This window comes from Macaca nemestrina, chromosome 8, assembly GCF_043159975.1.
Source record: "Macaca nemestrina isolate mMacNem1 chromosome 8, mMacNem.hap1, whole genome shotgun sequence".
NCBI lineage: Eukaryota > Metazoa > Chordata > Mammalia > Primates > Cercopithecidae > Macaca > Macaca nemestrina.
Window position 1 is genome coordinate 12,057,599 of NC_092132.1, and position 16,484 is coordinate 12,074,082.

The window sequence follows — 16,484 nt, forward strand, 5'->3', positions numbered from 1 at the left end:
GCACCTGTAATCTCAGCTACTCGGGAGGCTGAGATAGGAGAATCACTTGAACCTGGGAGGCAGAGGCTGCAGTGAGCTGAGATTGCACCATTGCACTCCAGCCTGGGTGAGACAGAGGGAGACTCTGTCTCAAAACACACACACACACACACACACGAAAAACAAAAGTGTATTCTCTCACAGCTCTGAGTCTAGAACTCTGGCATCAAGTGCTGTCAGGGCCGCCCCTCTGCCACAGGCTCTAGGGGAAATTCGTCCTGGCTTCTTACTGCTCCAGGTCGTTGTCAGCATTCCTTGGCTAGTGGCTGCTCAGGCCGCTCTGTGCCTCTGTCTTCACATGGTCTTCTCTGTGTCTATTTCAATTCTCCCTCTCCTTTCTCTTTTAAGGATACTTTCCAATGGACTTCATCCCAGCTCATGTAATCCAGGATGATCTCATATCAAGATCCTTAATTAATTATACCTGCAAAAAATTTTCCCAGCAAGTTTGCATTCCCAAGTTCAAGAGATTTGACATGGACATATCTTCTGAGGGCCACGGCTTAGCCCACCAGAGTCCTCTTTCCCCTTTTACGATTCATTCCACACTGCGTGTGATACATTTTCCCTGTCCTGAGTGTGTAATCTGAAACTGATAGGAATTGTGGAAAAATTCACAGCCACTGTTTCTGTTTCACTGGAGAAGGGATGTCACACATAGCGTTGAGCATCTGATCTGATTGTACCCCAAGTTATTTGGAGACTGGTTGGTCTGGCCATAATGTCTAAGGGTGCCCCTAGATCACTACAGTTGGTTTTGATCTGAAATCCCAGCATCATTCCTGACTATCTTTTCCAGAGTTTGCTCTTAGTGGCCAGTTGACCTCCTTGCTCTCTAAATGATCCTGGGCTGTTGGACGCAGCTCAAGCTTGACACTGGCTTTCTTTGACCCCCAACTCCAACTTCTCATCGGGTTGCCACTGGTCACATCAGACGCCTGTGTGAAACCTCCAGTGTCTGCCCTCGTACAAATGAGAAACAGAGCAAACAAGTTGTTGGTCACAAATGACATTCAAAAAGCACCCAGAGACGGGAGGCTGAGGCCGACTTCCCCAAGGCTCTGGTTGGCCATGGTGGGAGTTGCAGTTGCCCTTCTTTTCAGCAACTTCCTGTTGCATGAGTTGGTTTTGCTTTTGGAGCATGAAAAACTTCTTTTCAACTCTTTCTATTGGAAAATAATTACTAACATTTGCATCCAATTGTTACTGTTGGTAGAGGTGAGAACACAACCTCCATTAAGTCCTATAACCTAGGGAAGTGTAGGCAACACTCTCTCTTCCCTTTATTTTTATAGAGAGACGTGAGGCTCAGAAAGGTTAAAAGATTTGCCCACGAACAGGGCAGTGATGAAGCTAAGTTCTAGATCCAGGGTGTCTGACTTCAGATTGAAACTTCCTAATTAATGGGTTTGGAAGGGTGGGGTGTGGCCCTTCCAGGATGGGGTGTCTTTCCTGCTCCCAGCGGATAGTGAAAGCACTGTCTGCACCCTGGTGGGTGTGCTGCTTTCCCAAACGGTTTTTTTTTTTTTTTTTTTGGTCCGTTGCTGTCTTGTGGATTAGGCATTATTATCTTTATTTTGTATCCAAATAACCTGGAGAACGAGAGAGTAGTGACCAGCCCAGGGCCACAGTGCAATGAGGACCATCTTCTCACCTCTCTAAATGCAGGAAGAAATGCACAGTAACGTGGAGGTGGTCCACACCTACCGCCAGCACATCGTGAATGACATGAACCCTGGCAACCTGCACCTGTTCATCAACGCCTACAACAGGTATCGGGATGTTGTTCAGCCACATCATTGCTATTTATGAGGTGTCTTCTGTAGTTCCGAAATATGGGGCAGGTGAGAGGGAGGGTATAAAATGAGTGGAAGAGGTAGGCTCTGAGTTTGAGCAAATAGATTCATAGGACAGGTGTCCCCAGGAGGACACCTGGCCTGTAAGCTGGTTCCTGGAGTTCAGCTCATCTTGCAGGGATCTGAACAAACATGCCAGACCACTGGGGGTGCAGACGTGAGAGGGATGCAGTCGCACACTCAGAGGGTTGAACGTAAATGTGTGTGCCCACTGCTGACGTCCACAAAAGGCCAAATGTAAGAAGAGCTAAGTGAGAGAGCAGCAAAGCACTCTTGGAGGCTGGGAATAATCCAGGCAGGCTTCTGGGAGTTTGTCATTCCAAGGATAAGGAGGACCTGAACACGGCCTTTGCCTAAGGCATGGTCCCCTCCACCAGCACTAGGTGCTTATCTGGAGCTCAGCTAGGGGAGGAGAGAGCTCAGGGCCAGTGGTGTCAGCCAGAGACTCTGTAATCTTCCAGAGAGCTCACTCAACCTGCTGAGCTGGCTCTGCCACGCTCCCAAAACAGGAGCTAGAAATAAGCCTCATAGTGTTTATCTCTGCTCAAATGTTAGTAACGTGACTTCTTGACATGAACATTTGTAACAGAGCTTAGTATTTGCCTCCTTTTACAATCCTGCCCTCATCTCACTGTGTGACTGAAGAAACAGAAGCCAGGCTGTGCGTTCACTTAGCAAACACTTCCTCAGAACTGGAGTGAGGCAGGCATTCGTCTGGGTGCTGGAGACACAGGAGACCAGCACAACCTGCAGACTCCACACTTTTAACTTGCCTGCACAGATAGCACAGTAATGAACGGACCCCTCTCAAAATCCCACTCTGAAGGTCCTGGTAGTATTGTCATTTCCTGTTGAGGAAGCAAAGGCGCAGAGAGGTCCTGTGTTCTCCCCAAGGCCACACAGCTAGAAAGTGGCAGAGCATGATTTGGATCCTGCTTGTCTAACTCCAGGCTGTGAGCTGGGAAAGAGCTTCTCATGTTGGGAGCTGCAAGATAGCAGAAAGGGTGGGTGAGTGCGTGCAGGGAGGGTGGTCGGCACTGGGCCGGGCCCGCACTGGGTCTCACACTAGTGCAGTGGGAAACCACCCCAGGGTTTGAGACAGGGAATGGAAAGATGAGGCCTGAGTTTTAAAGAGATCATTTGGGTGCTTTATAGAGGACTCAGAGTTGGTGAGGCTGGGACTTAAGAGGCTGCGAGAACATTTGGGAGGTGGCCCCTCTGTCAGGTGGGGGCTCTGACTAGGGGAACAGGGAAGGCAGGGGTCCTCTGTGGTGGAAGACCTGACATCTACTCCTGGAAAAAAAAAGCCACACAAATATTTGTGACAAAATGAGGGGGACTCTGCTTGAATTGCATGGGTCCTGCTGTCCCTCTAACCAGGTCTGTGGACACCAAGAGGGTGTGGAGTGCTGAAAGCCACAGGGCCTCTCACAAGTTGGGGATGTGGATGGTTTGCCAGAATGGCCGCTGGCAGGACCTCCTGGGCTTGGCTGGATGGGAGTGGGAGCTTTCTCCAGGGGAAGAGCGCTCATGCTAATGATGCATTTGTTTCCTGCAGCCGGCGTGACCTGGAGATTGAGCGACCAATGCCGGGAACCCACACAGTCACCCTGCAGTGAGTGGCTTTTCTCTCGCCCAGCACTTGCAGTCGGGGCTGCTGCCTGTAAAGGTGGCCTTGCTGGCAGGGCCTTCTTTCTGAGTGTGGCAGGACGTTGTGTCAGTGAGACCTGGGTATATTCCACCCAGAGACTGGGTGTTACACAGTCTGACCTGGACTTCTCCCTGTGCTGGTGGCATCAGTTTCTAGGGTGTCTCCACGACATAGGCCTTTGATCTTGGAGAAAGATTGTTGATTGTGCTTGGGACAACATTTATTAAGCACCTACTACATCAATAACTGTGAGGCTTTGTTCCATGAAGCCTAGGGGTGGATAGCACAGGACCCAGTCTTACAGTGCTCTGTATGTCTAGGAGGAAAAGACAGTTGTGGGCAGAACTAACTGGGTTTCCACCAGTAATGATGGTGTCTTTTTGTGGCTGAGTGTGCCGCGTTCTGTGACACTTGGGAACCTGGCACGTCATTGCCTTTGTCCTTCATGCTGTTCTCGTTTTGGTCTTGATACCAGCTAAGTCCTGCTCATCCATACTTGAGAAGATGCTTTAAAATAAAAGCACTGGGGCACAGAAGTTCCCTGGCTGAAATTCATACTAAGTTGTGAAGGACTGGTAACCAATTTTATCCTAAGATCAAAGGAGAATGAAGTAAAAGAGCAAAGGGTGTTGGGGAAACCAAAATGACATTGTTTTAGAATGTAGGCGCCGGCCTGACAGGCCTGGGAGTGGGACAGTCTTTAAAGGAACCTTGTGCTAATTCTCCGCTCTGTCCCTGACCCCAGGTGCCCTGCTCTGTTGGTGGTTGGGGACAGCTCGCCTGCGGTGGATGCCGTGGTATGTAGAAATCACAGCTGGTTTCTGTGTTTAATTCAACAGGCAAAGTCTGGTTGACTTTGTTGAAGTGGCCCTGCCTGCCCCTTCTCTCCTCTGCCCCATCAGGGCAGGTGATGTTTCTCTGAAATGCCATGTTGGCCCTTTGGGCAGAGGGCCCAGCCACTAGTCTGTTTCCCTGGTGGCTGCCAGCCCTAGTTGCCTGGCAGTGTCTCCTCTCCCAGGTCCCCTCACCCTCTGATCTGTGTCCCATTGGCTTGTTTATATGGGCATGTTTGCCACTTGGCTTCCTGGCCAGGAGACTCGCCTCTTATTTGGGAAGCAGATGGATCTTTCCAAACTGATTGGTGCCTGATGAGCTGGCAGGTGAGAGGCACTGGGAGGCAGGGCTTAGCAAAGCTTCCTGACTCCTTTCACCCCTTAACTCCCACCTGAAACTTTGTGGCAGCAAAGAGAGGACTCTACCTTTCAGACAACCCCACAGCTGGGGAGATGGAAGACTTAGGGGCTATGGATCAGAGTCCTGCAGTACTGCCAGACCTTGTGCAGAGATCTTCAGAGTGACACTTGCAAATGTTCATGTAGTAAATACTTGGCATGCCTTAACGAACCATGAATTTCTTACGGGCTGACCAACTGGAGATAATCATGGGATACATCAATAGAGATACACTGTTCAGATCAAGGGAGGTGATAGTTTTACTTTAGGCATTTTGAACATCATGGGTTACATGTGTATATTCTTCCCAATTCTGAATGCCCCTTTCGAGAGGGTCACTGACAAAATGAAGAGAGAAACCAGCTTGGTCAGCGTGGTTTTACATGAAGAATAGTTGTTAGATCTGGGAGTGTTAAAACTGTAGAATCTCTGGCAGCTGCTGGTTAAACAAGGATATTTATTTAGCAGATATTTCTGCAGTACTGTTTACATTTCAGCTAATCTTCATAACAACCCTTTGAAAAAAGATATTATCTCCATTTTATTGATGAGAAAACTGAGGCCCAAAGAAGTTAAATAACTTATCCAAGTTGTCTCAGCTGGTAATGGCAAGGCTTGGATTGAAAGCCACATCTGCTGAATCCCAAACCCCACATACTTTCTTCTTTGCCAGCAGAAATGCTGGAGTTTCTGGTGACGGCGGCAGAGTGGCAGGGAAGGGGGCGATGTTTTGACTTTGGCTTCACGTAAAGAATGAACAGATTTCCTCCCTCTTGTGCAGGTGGAGTGCAACTCGAAATTGGACCCCACAAAGACCACTCTCCTCAAGGTACAGGCAAAACAACGGGGGTTTGTGTTTGTTATTTCTTAGAAACTCACGTTTTCTGCAATATTGAGTTAGGCTTGAAAAAGGCAAGGCACACGATCAGAAACCATAGAGTGAATGATTTAATCTATCTGTTTATGAACATGTTGGGTGCCGACTGGCGATCTGAGGCTGCAAAGATGAGGGATCTTTCTGTGGGACTGCAGGAATCAACAGGCTGCTGGTCTGAGGGTTTTGGGGATAGAGAGACCAGGGATGACTTGGCAGGGGCCCTCCATAGGCTGGGGCCGGGACAGTCCTCCAAGAGGGGCTCTGCTTGTCACAATAGGAGGAGACGTCTCCCACGGCTGGGGAAGATCAGGACTTTCTCCAGCAAGTTCATCTGAGCACATGGTGTGCTAGCTCGCTCGCAGCTGGATTTGAGGGTCTGTAGCAACCTCCACCAGTCCCTTGCCAGTTATGACTGATTGCACAATGCAAACCACCGGCTGTTTGTGGCAGCCTCGCCCGGAGTTGCAGCACAAGAGTGGGAACCTTTCAGAGGGGTCTCTCAGCCCAAGTGCACCCCTGCAGGGGCAGGTGTCTAGGAGGGACCTGGGTGGAGATGAAGTGGCTCCCTTGCACTGGGGGAAGGACAAGGAAGTGGCATCTGTAGGTCACCGTGCCCTCAACTTCCCCCATAGAAGTAGAATGCCTTTGAAAGGCATGTGGGGGGTGTCCGATACTTATTGAGTGGGAGGCTGTTTTCCTGTATTGGGCTCTTTACATAGATTTTCTTTCAAGATTCCCTCAGAAGGAAATTGCAAGATTAGAAGCTGCTGGGCGTCAAGCTTGCATAATGCCGTACTTTGAGGGCGGCTGTCACAAGTATCGCAAAATGGGTGGCTTAAAGCAACAGATACTTATTCCCTTTTAGTTTTGGAAGCTGAAAGTCTGAAATCAGGGTGTGGGCAAGGCCGTGCTCCCTCCGCGCTGGGGGAGGATGCTGCCTGCCTCTTCCAGCTTCTGGTGGCAGCTGGCCACACGTGGTGCACCTTAGCTGGTAGATGCATTGCTCTAGTCTCTGCCTCCGTCCTCACTCAGCACTCCCTATTGTATCACTGCGTCTGTGTCCAAACTTCCTTCTTCTTTTAATAACCTCAGCCATTAGATCTAGGGTCCACTCTAAACCAATGTGACCTCATCTTAACTTGATTGTACCTGCAAATACCCTATTTCCAAGTATGGCCACATGGATAGGTACTGGGGTTAGGACTTAGATATGTCTATCTGGGGGATACAATTCAACCACAACCTACAGCAAAGGGTGGGTGGCCTGACTGAGGTCCGGTGGCCGATTTGATGGTAGATCCAGAAACAGAACTCACTCAGGCCTGATTCTGGAGACTTCCACAGCACCAGCCTAATGCGCTGAGTGCCCCGCCTGGAGGGAACGTTTGGGCATCCTGTCCCTGCGTGCTGGGTGAGCTGAGGGCTGCCCCAGGGCATGTCGCTTTGTGGCTAGTGTTGGGTGTCCAGACTTGAGGCGCCCTGGGCTGTAGGATGCCCAAAGCCTCACCACTCCCACGAACTCCTCCAGCCCCATTTCACCCCAGGCCACCCTCCCCACAGCCTCCCCCTGCTCCCTTGCCGTCAGCTCTGCTCACGTCCAGTCTGGCTGCACGCTCTCACAGGCTGCAGTGGCCTCTTGAGGTTCAGTGATTTCACAGGGACTTTGAACATCCAGCATTTAGGAAGGGTACCAGTCAGGAGCTGAATCCGGCCCGAAGACCCAAATTCAACCACTTCCTTTTGAGGGAACAAAGGGAATATATAAAAAGGGCCTTTTTTTATCAAACCCTTTTGAGTCAGACAGATCCTGGCCTGGAACCTTGCGAGTTCCTTAAGCTCTTTCTGGCCCAGTTTCTGCCTGTAAAATGGGACAGCTGTACCTTCCATGGTTCTTGGGGAATGGAGTGAAATTATCTATAGGGCCTAGTGTAGTGCCTGGCATATAGTAAGCTGCAAGTGATAGTTGCCACGGGGACACCAGCAACCTTGCTTGGTGGGGCTGGAATGCTCCCTACCCACAGTCCACCCTGTTCCTCCTTTGTAAGGCAGGACAAGGCAGGGCAGGGCAGCGGGCAGATGGGCATCCTTTCAGAACAAACTTAGTGCAGATGGCCTTGGCTGTGGTGTTTGGCACTAACCAGCTTCCCTGTCTCCTAGATGGCGGACTGTGGCGGTCTCCCACAGATCTCCCAGGTGAGTGCCACCTTGGCTTTTGCATTACCCAGCTGTCGCCTCCCCCTGGGTGGAGTGCATGTGCCTCTGTGACACCTGTTCCCTCATTGGCTTGCTGTGACATCGGATGACAGTTTGTGGACTGTTGGGAAAAGGTGCTATATAGGAGGACTCTGATCCCCTAGGAGCCAACCCCTGTGGAGTGGCTGATACTGCGGTTCACAGAGGTTGGGGGATTTGCCAAGTAGACACACCTTAGTCATCATGGATCAGAATCTAGGTGTGTCTGCCCCAAAGACCACGGGCTTCTGCTGGAGTGAAGGGCCCCGAGAAGCTCCAGCCCAGAGCAGAGGGACATGGAGGAGATGAAGCCAAATTGTGCGTGTGTGTGTGTGTGTGTGTGTGTGCGCATGTGTGTTTGTGGGTGTGCATGTGTACACGTCTGTGTGCATGTGTAAATGTGTGTGCACATGTACAGATAAACACATTGATCAACGTAGTGTGTTTGCTGCGTAACCGATCCCTTCAATTTCCTCTCCTATAAAGAATCTCACGAACCTGACAAGTAAACTTCTAATCTGTTGTCTTATAATTTTATATCCTGATAGTTTTGTGTTCTATCTTAAAATGAAGTAGAGTTTTCTGTCATCTTTTTGGTCCAAAACCTGCCCTGCCTCCTTTCTTCCTCCTTTTTCCCTTTCTCTACGTAAAATGAGAACAGATGTAACCCTGGTCATAATTAAAAGAATTTTCAGAGCTTCAGAGTTCAACTAGCACAGGCTTCGGGGACACCAGCGCAGGGAGGAGCAATTCCTGTCGTCCTTGTGCCCTTGCGGGTTGGGTGTATGTTTACACAGCGTTTTCCCATCCTCGATTAAATTAGGTCCTTGCAATAGTCCTCAGAGGTGGGAAGAGCAAGCATTTTATTCCAGTGTCACAGAAGAGGAAACTGAGGCCAAAAGTTGAGAGGGATTGCCTGTGATTACTGGAGCTAAAACTGGGCCCAGGAATTCTCATTCCCAAGCCTGTGTTCTTGGTTCTCTTCATCATCTTGAACACAGGCGTCCCTGTTCCCTGCAGCCCTGACCTGCTTCTCTTGTCTCTTTCTTCCGCTGTCACACAAATTCCAGAGGGCAATTTGAGCGTAGCCTCTCTTTTAAATGTCACTTGGCTCTTTGTGGAGTCCTGGCAGGAGTTGGTGGAGAGCAGGGAGGGGGTCAGCCCAGCCTCTACCAGTGCCCTCTCACTGCCTCAGGAGAGTAGGAGCCAGGGCACTGGATAGAACAGTTGGAATTAACTGAAGAACAGATATGCCTTGCATGTATGCCCGTGATACTTGAGCATTCGCCTCCTAGTTTACATTAAATGAACTGAGAGAACTGGTAGAACTGGATGTGGTCTCAGTGTGCCATACGCAGTTCACTTAAAGTAACCCAGTGAGTTGTTAATTAATTGGTTTGTCTACCCATCCGGTGAACCATCCAGCCATCATCCGTTCATTCTTCTCCATATCCTTTCTTCCTTTTATTTGTCCTTCTTTTGTTCATATTTATCTTTTTTTCCTTCCTTCTGCCCACCAATTCTTTTTTTAATCCATCTATCCTTCCTTCCTTCCTTCCTCCCTTCCCTTCCCTCCTCTCCTATCCCCTCCCCTCCCCTCACCATCGTTTCATCATCCCATCCATCCTTTCCTTTCCACCCGTCCATCTATCCATCATCCCTTCTTTCAGCCAGCCTGCTATTGAGGTTGATAGTGACTTGCCTCAAGAACGAGTGTTTTGAGTTTGGAGAGCCCTGGGTTAATCTACGGGACCCACCACTTACTTCTTGTGGGACCCTGAGTGGATTTACCTCTCCAAACCTGTTCAGCTATGAAATGTATCTAAGGTAGCACTGACCTCATAAAGGGTTATCAGGAGTAAATGATCAAATGCAGCAAAGCCCCTTGCACGGGGAGTGGCTCACGATGGCGATGCTGTTGTGTTCCACATGCTGGGTTAGACACGTTCCTTTGTGGAATGTAATCTCCCTGGAGACACATGGGAATAGCTGCGATACTCTGCCCTGTATTAGAGGTGAAGAAACTGGCTCAGACAGATCATGTAACTTGTCCAAGTTCCACAGCTGTGGGGTGAATGTCCCATCATTATCCCATAGTTTTCCTTTTAGTTTTGTGTTTTGTCCTGTCAACATGTGATGGCTTTTGTCTGGAGCCAAGCTCTCAAATGAAGGCAACCACAGGCACACACCCCGTGGCCTTGGGTGATCGGGTCCCCAGCAACTGACTGCATTTTCTCTCCTTGTCTCTTGCAGCCAGCCAAGCTCGCTGAGGCCTTCAAGTACTTCGTGCAGGGCATGGGATACAGTGAGTATGGCATTCCTCGTGTGCAGTGGGTCAGGGCACGTGTCGGAATTGGAAGTGCTCTGTCCTGAGCCAGGCTTGGATGAGCAATTCTGTGTCCCCCTGGCCAGCTTCGGCTTTCTGGGGAGAAACATTTAGGTGTGTGGAGGGCGCGTGGCAGCCTGGAAGGTCTAGCCTCTCATTTATACCAGCGAGGCTCATTTTTCCTCCTTTGTTGAACAGAAGTTGCTTCACACCAGGGGCTTTGGGAGGTTTAGGATGAGGTCTGTCCCTTTAAGCACCAAGACAGTGACAAACAGTGAAACAATAACAGTCTTTAAAATTTTGATCACAAGTTTTAAGAGACCATCACCTATAGTGATGATGAAGACGGTGTCAGTGATGAAAGATTACTAACACATGATTTTATCTCATTGAACTATCACAGTACTCCTTTGACATATTCTTAGCCCATCTTATCAATGATGAAGCTGAGGCTTTGGGGATCTAAGCAGGGGGTAGAAGGCGGATCTGTGGAAGTTCTTTGAAGACCGCAAAGCTCTGTAGAAGTGGCTAACAAAGTTGCTTATATTCAAGGTGGAGCATGCCACATTCAAGTCATGAGCTTTGGGAAGTGGAGGATACATTGGAAGCATCATTCAGGGACTCGCTAATTCTTACTTTGCAGTTATAGTTTGTTAGGCACATACAGCCTGTTTTTCCAGAAGTGCTGTCCCAGGACTAGGACAGACCCTGGCGAGTTGTAACTCAGCTGAACAGCAGCCAGTCGGTGCTGTGGGCTTGTCAGCCATAGTCCGGCCCTGACATGACTAGTGGCTCTTCTGACCCTACTGTTTTGGAACTATAATTTGTGTGTCCTTCCTTACTAGGAAGGTATTGAACTTCTGATCCCTTTTATCCTTTCCTTAAACTGTTTGCCCATGTAGATAGTAAGAGTATGCTTGGTAAGCTGACTGCGGTCCTAGCATTGGCCTCAGCCATGATTAGCTCTAGCAAGGCAGGGCTGGCAGGTTTGATTTCCATGCCTCAGGCTCAGGCGGGATCCACATCCCTAGGTGCCCTCTTCCAACAGAAGCTATCTGCCAGTGGGGCTCCTGCCTTTCTAGCCTGCTTTCCCCGACGGAAGTTGCAGGCAAAGGCTGTCACTGGAGATAGCCATGGAGAGAGCCGTGGGGCAGCCCTGCTTTACCCTGCACAGTGTGAATTGTGACTCCTGTTTGTCTTGGCCCCGCCAGGGTTTGGATTTCTGCTTTGAGAGTGTGTTCTGGAGAGAAAGGAAGTGAACGCTAGACCTCATCTTTCTCCCCAAATCAGCATCTATTTCCAGAAACCCAAAGCCTCCTGCAGGTCTTGGGGGGAATAAAACAGGAAGAGCTATGGTCTCAAAGGCGTCAGCCAAAGAGAAGGAAAGGAACTGGCCACTGGCCTCCTGCACACTGCAGGGGGCTGGCTTAATGAACCCTTTGCACACCTGACATCAGTGCTTACTGTATTCTTCTCATCCTCCTCAGTAGAAATCCCAGATTTGTGGGTGAGAAGTAGGGGCTCAGAGAAGTATGTGAGCTGCGGATGTGGCATTGACCCCAATTCTTTCTGAATTCAAAACTAGCTCTTTAAGATAGTTCAGCAGCGATTAATTCTCTTTGGGAGTGCCTGCCATCAAAAGCCCCTGCCTGTGCCTATCAGGGAGATAACATAAGCCCTGCATGCTTGGTGTGGATCAGCTGCCCCTGTTGCTGATGGCTGTGACTGCTTGTGGCCTCCTAGCCATGATGCTTCAGGTGGGCGGGATAGTAGTTTCGTAAAGCTGCTCTAACAAATCACAAACTGGGTGGCTGAAAACAGTAGAAATCCATTCTATCCATTCTCTCAAAGTTCAGGAGACCTAAAGTCCGAAATCAAGCTGTGGGCAGGGCCTTGCTCCCTCCAACAACACTGTGGAAGAACCTTCCCTGGCTCTTCCTGGCTGCTGATGGCCCCAGCAATCCTCGGCTTTACGTGGCTTGTGGCTGCATCGCTCCAATCTCGGCCTCTGTCTTTGTGTGGACTTCTCCCCTGCGTGTCCCTGTGTGCTGTTTCTATAAGGGCATTACGGTCATTGGGTTTAGGGTTCCCTGTCAACCCAGGGTGGTTTCATCTCGAGATCCTTAACTAATTACAGATGCAAAGACCCTATTTCCAAATAAGGTTCCTTTCTGAAGTTTCAGGTGGGTGTGAATCTTGCAGGACACTGTCCCATCCAGTACAGGTGGCCAGGATTGTTCTTCCTCATTTCACCCCATCAGCACGTGCCATGCGCAAGAATGGTCTTGGAGAAGATCCCAAAGAATAGACAGCGCCCTTGTTAGCACCTGGGCTGACAGGCTTCTTTGGGAAAGAGAGATGACAACGAATAGCCCTGCCAGGAACTTGCCGTGTGGCCCCTCTCCCTTTCCCCACCTGTGATGTGCAGGGCTGAGCCCGGCTGACCCCAGGTGTCCTCCCTGCTGCAGTGATCATGGACAGCATGGGGTCATGGGCGTACACACAGGTGCTGATCCCAGGGGTTGGTATTAACATCCCTTTACCGATGGGAACAGGGAGGCTCAGGGGGATACTCTCAAAATTACACAGCTTTTAAGAGGTGGCAGAATTGGGGTGCAGACCCAGATCTGGGTTCAAGTCACTCATGGTGTGAGTGCAGCAGTTCTTCCCCTCATCTGGGCCTCGCCGTCTGTCTCTGTGAGTGGACATGGAGAGGATGGGGGCCCAGCAGCTGGATGGCTGCAGGGATCAAGGCTTCTCTGGGGTTGGCATGTAGAAGGGCATGTGGCTGGTGGATGGGCATGCCTGGCTCCTCACCTGGCAGTCTCCTGCCCTCTAACTGGCTGTTTCTTGTTCCCCCTAGTGCCCTCGGCTAGCATGACCCGCCTGATGCGGTCCCGCACAGCCTCTGGTTCCAGCGTCACTTCTCTGGATGGCACCCGCAGCCGCTCCCATACCAGCGAGGGCACCCGCAGCCGCTCCCACACCAGCGAGGGCACCCGCAGCCGCTCCCACACCAGCGAGGGGGCCCACCTGGACATCACCCCCAACTCGGGTGCTGCCGGTAACAACGCTGCGCCCAAGTCCATGGAGGTCTCCTGCTAGGCGGCCTGCCCAGCCGCCACCCCCGGACTCTGATCTCTGTAGCGGCCCCCTCCTCCCCAGCCCCTTTACGCCCCCTGCCTGCCACACTGCGCCTAACTCGGTATTAATCCAAAGCTTATTTTGTAAGAGTGAGCTCTGGTGGAGACAAATGGGGTCTATTACGTGGGTGCCCTCTCCAAAGGCGGGGTGGCAGTGGACCAAAGGAAGGAAGCAAGCATCTCTGCATTCGCATCCTCTTCTATTAACCAGTGGTGAGTTGCCACTCTCCTCCCCTCCCTCAGAGACACCAAACTGCCAAAAACAAGACACGTAGCAGCGCACACTTCACAAAAGCCAAGCCTAGGCTGCCCTGAGCATCCTGGTTCAAACAGGTGCCTGGTCAGAAGGCCAGCCGCCCACTTCCCGTTTCCTCTTTAACTGAGGAGAAACTGATCCAGTTTCCGGAAACAAAATCCTTTTCTCATTTCGGGAGGGGGGTAACAGTGACGTGCAGGGACCTCTTTTAAACAGGCAAAACAGGAAGGGGGAAAAGGTGGGATTTATGTTGAGGCTAGAGGCATTTGGAACAACCAATCTATGTAGTTAACTTGAAGAAACAGATTTTTAAAGTTGGTGCATCTAGAAAGCTTTGAATGCAGAAGCAAACAAGCTTGATTTTTCTAACATCCTCTTAATGTGCAGCAAAAGCAGGCAACAAAATCTCCTGGCTTTACAGACAAAAATGTTTCAGCAAACGTTGCACATCATGGTTTTTGAAGGCTTTAGTTCTGCTTTCTGCCTCTTCTCCACAGCCCAACTTCCCACCCCTGGTACGTGAGCGAGTGATGATTCTTGTTCAGGGAGAAGATCATTTAGATTTGTTTTGCATTCCTTGGAATGGAGGGAAACATTCCACAGCTGCCCTGGCTGTGATGAGTGTCCTTTCAGGGGCCGGGGTAGAAGCACTGGGGTGGGGGCGGAATTGGGGTTACTCAATGTAAGGGATTCCTTGTGGTTGTGTTGGGATCCAGTGCAGTTGTGATTTCTGTGGATCCCAGCTTGGTTCCAGGAATTTTGTGTGATTGGGTTACATCCAGTTTTCAATCTTCGACAGCTGGGCTAGAACGTGAACTCAGTAGCTGAACCTACCTGACCGAGTCACGTTCTTGGATCCTCAGAACTCTTTACTCTTGTGGGGGTGGGGGTGGGAACTCATGTGGGGAGCGGTGGCTGAGAAAATGTAAGGATTCTGGAATATGCATTCCATGGGACTTTCCTTCCCTCCTCTGCTTCCTCTTTTCCTGCTCCCTAACCTTTCGCCGAATGGGGCAGCACCACTGACGTTTCTGGGCAGCCAGCGCGGCTGCCAGGCTCCTGTACTACTGCCTTGTACTTTTCATTTTGGCTCACAGTGGATTTTCTCATAGGAAGTTTGGTCAGAGTGAATTGAACATTGTAAGTCAGCCGCTGGGGCCCGAGGATTTCTGGGACCCCGCGGTTGGGAGAAGGGAGTAGTCCGGCCTTCCAGGTGGCATGAGAGGCAATGACTCGTTACCTGCCGCCCATCACCTTGGAGGCCTTCCCTGGCCTTGCGCAGAAAAGTCGGGGATCGGGGCAAGAGAGGCTGAGTACAGATGGGAAACTATTGTGCACAAGTCTTTCCAGAGGAGTTTCTTAATGAGATATTTGTATTTATTTCCAGACCAATAAATTTGTAACTTTGCAGCGGCTTGTGTCTTTTTTCTGTCCCTGAGAGATTGTGTGTGTGAAACATTACAGTGCAGGGATGGCTGTTTCACTGGGGGGTTGTCCATCCTTGACACCTAGGGGGCCCCAGCCCCTCATCTCTGGAATTCTTTGCTTCAAAGCAGCACGTCCAGCAGAAATTTAAGTCAGCCGATATGTTACTTCTAATTTCCTGGTGGCCTCATTTTCAAAAGTGGAAAGAAGTGGATGAAATTAATTTTAATAATACATTTATCTCAAGATGTCTGAAATATTACCACTTCTATAAAAACTATTGAGCAGGTATTTTGCATTCCTTTTTCATTCTGGGAACTCTAGTGTGTCTTTCACACTCACTGCCCTTTCAGACCAGCCGCACCTCAAGTGACCAATAGCTTAGACAGCACAGTGATAAGAGGATAAAACTTTTCAACCTATAATTTGAGGAAAACAGCTTTTCTATTTTTAACATTTATTTTTATTTTTTGAGACAATAGCCTCACTTTGTCACCCAGACTCAAGTGAAGTGGCGCGATCTTGGTTCACTGCAACCTCCACCTCCCAGGTTCAAGCAGTTCTGCTGCCTCAGCCTCCTGAGTAGCTGGGATTACAGGCATGCGCCACCATGCCCAGATAATTTATTTTTATTTTTATTTTTTCTTTTTGGTAGAGATGAGATTTTGCCGTGGCCAGGCCGGTCTTGAACTCCTGACCTCAAGGAATCCGTCCACCTAGGCCTCCCAGAGTGCTGGGATTACAGGTGTGAGTCACCGTACCCAGGCTACGTTTTGTTTGGATTACAAAAGGATGTGGAAAGACCATTCCTTTTCTCATGCCCAATGACAACCATTGTAATGCTTGCTTTCTATTCTACATTTAAAAAAAGTTAAAAGATTTTAGTATAACCTCTTATTTTAACTATTTAAGATTAGTTTAAAATGTACAGACAGTTGCAAAGAATACAGCGAGTTGCCATATAGCCTGTACTCGGTGACCCCTGTCATTAATACCTGATGTTACTGCATACTTGTCACAACCAGGAGATGAGTTGGACGTTGCTGTTAACTAAGCCCTGAACCATATTGAGAATTCACGGGGGTTCCCCTAATGTCCTCTCTCTGTCCAGGATCCCATCCAGGACACCCCATTACATTTTGTTGTCATGCTCAGCTTCCTCTGGCTTATAACAGTTTCTCAGATTTTCCTTTATTTTTTTTGCTTGAGACAGTTTCACTCTGTCGCCCAGACCAGAGTGCAGTGGCGCGATCTCAGCTCACTGCAACTCCGCCTCCCAGGTTCAAGCAATTCTCCTACCTCAGCCTCCCAAGTAACTGGGATTACGGGCACAGGCTGCCATGCCCAGCTAATTTTTTTGTATTTTCGTAGAGATGGGTTTTCACCGTGTTGACCAGGCTGGTCTCACAACTTCTGAGCTCAGGCAATCCACCTGCCTCGGCCTCC

At 49.7% G+C, this 16,484-nt stretch overlaps 1 protein-coding gene across 5 annotated transcripts in view; it reads left to right on the forward strand.

The window, feature by feature from the left end:
* The window catches only part of LOC105492837 (N-myc downstream regulated 1), a 60,406-nt gene extending 45,383 nt beyond the window's left edge, over nt 1-15,023 (forward strand). For all 5 annotated transcript variants that reach the window (XM_011760104.3, XM_011760106.3, XM_071067804.1 and 2 more), the window contains 7 exons: nt 1,708-1,811; nt 3,454-3,510; nt 4,292-4,343; nt 5,561-5,608; nt 7,814-7,849; nt 10,142-10,193; nt 13,078-15,023. In XM_011760104.3, coding sequence (XP_011758406.1) covers nt 1,708-1,811; nt 3,454-3,510; nt 4,292-4,343; nt 5,561-5,608; nt 7,814-7,849; nt 10,142-10,193; nt 13,078-13,319 — 591 coding nt within the window. In that variant the 3' untranslated portion in view covers nt 13,320-15,023. The remainder of the gene's footprint in view (nt 1-1,707; nt 1,812-3,453; nt 3,511-4,291; nt 4,344-5,560; nt 5,609-7,813; nt 7,850-10,141; nt 10,194-13,077) is intronic.
* Nucleotides 15,024-16,484: the final 1,461 nt, after the last annotated feature.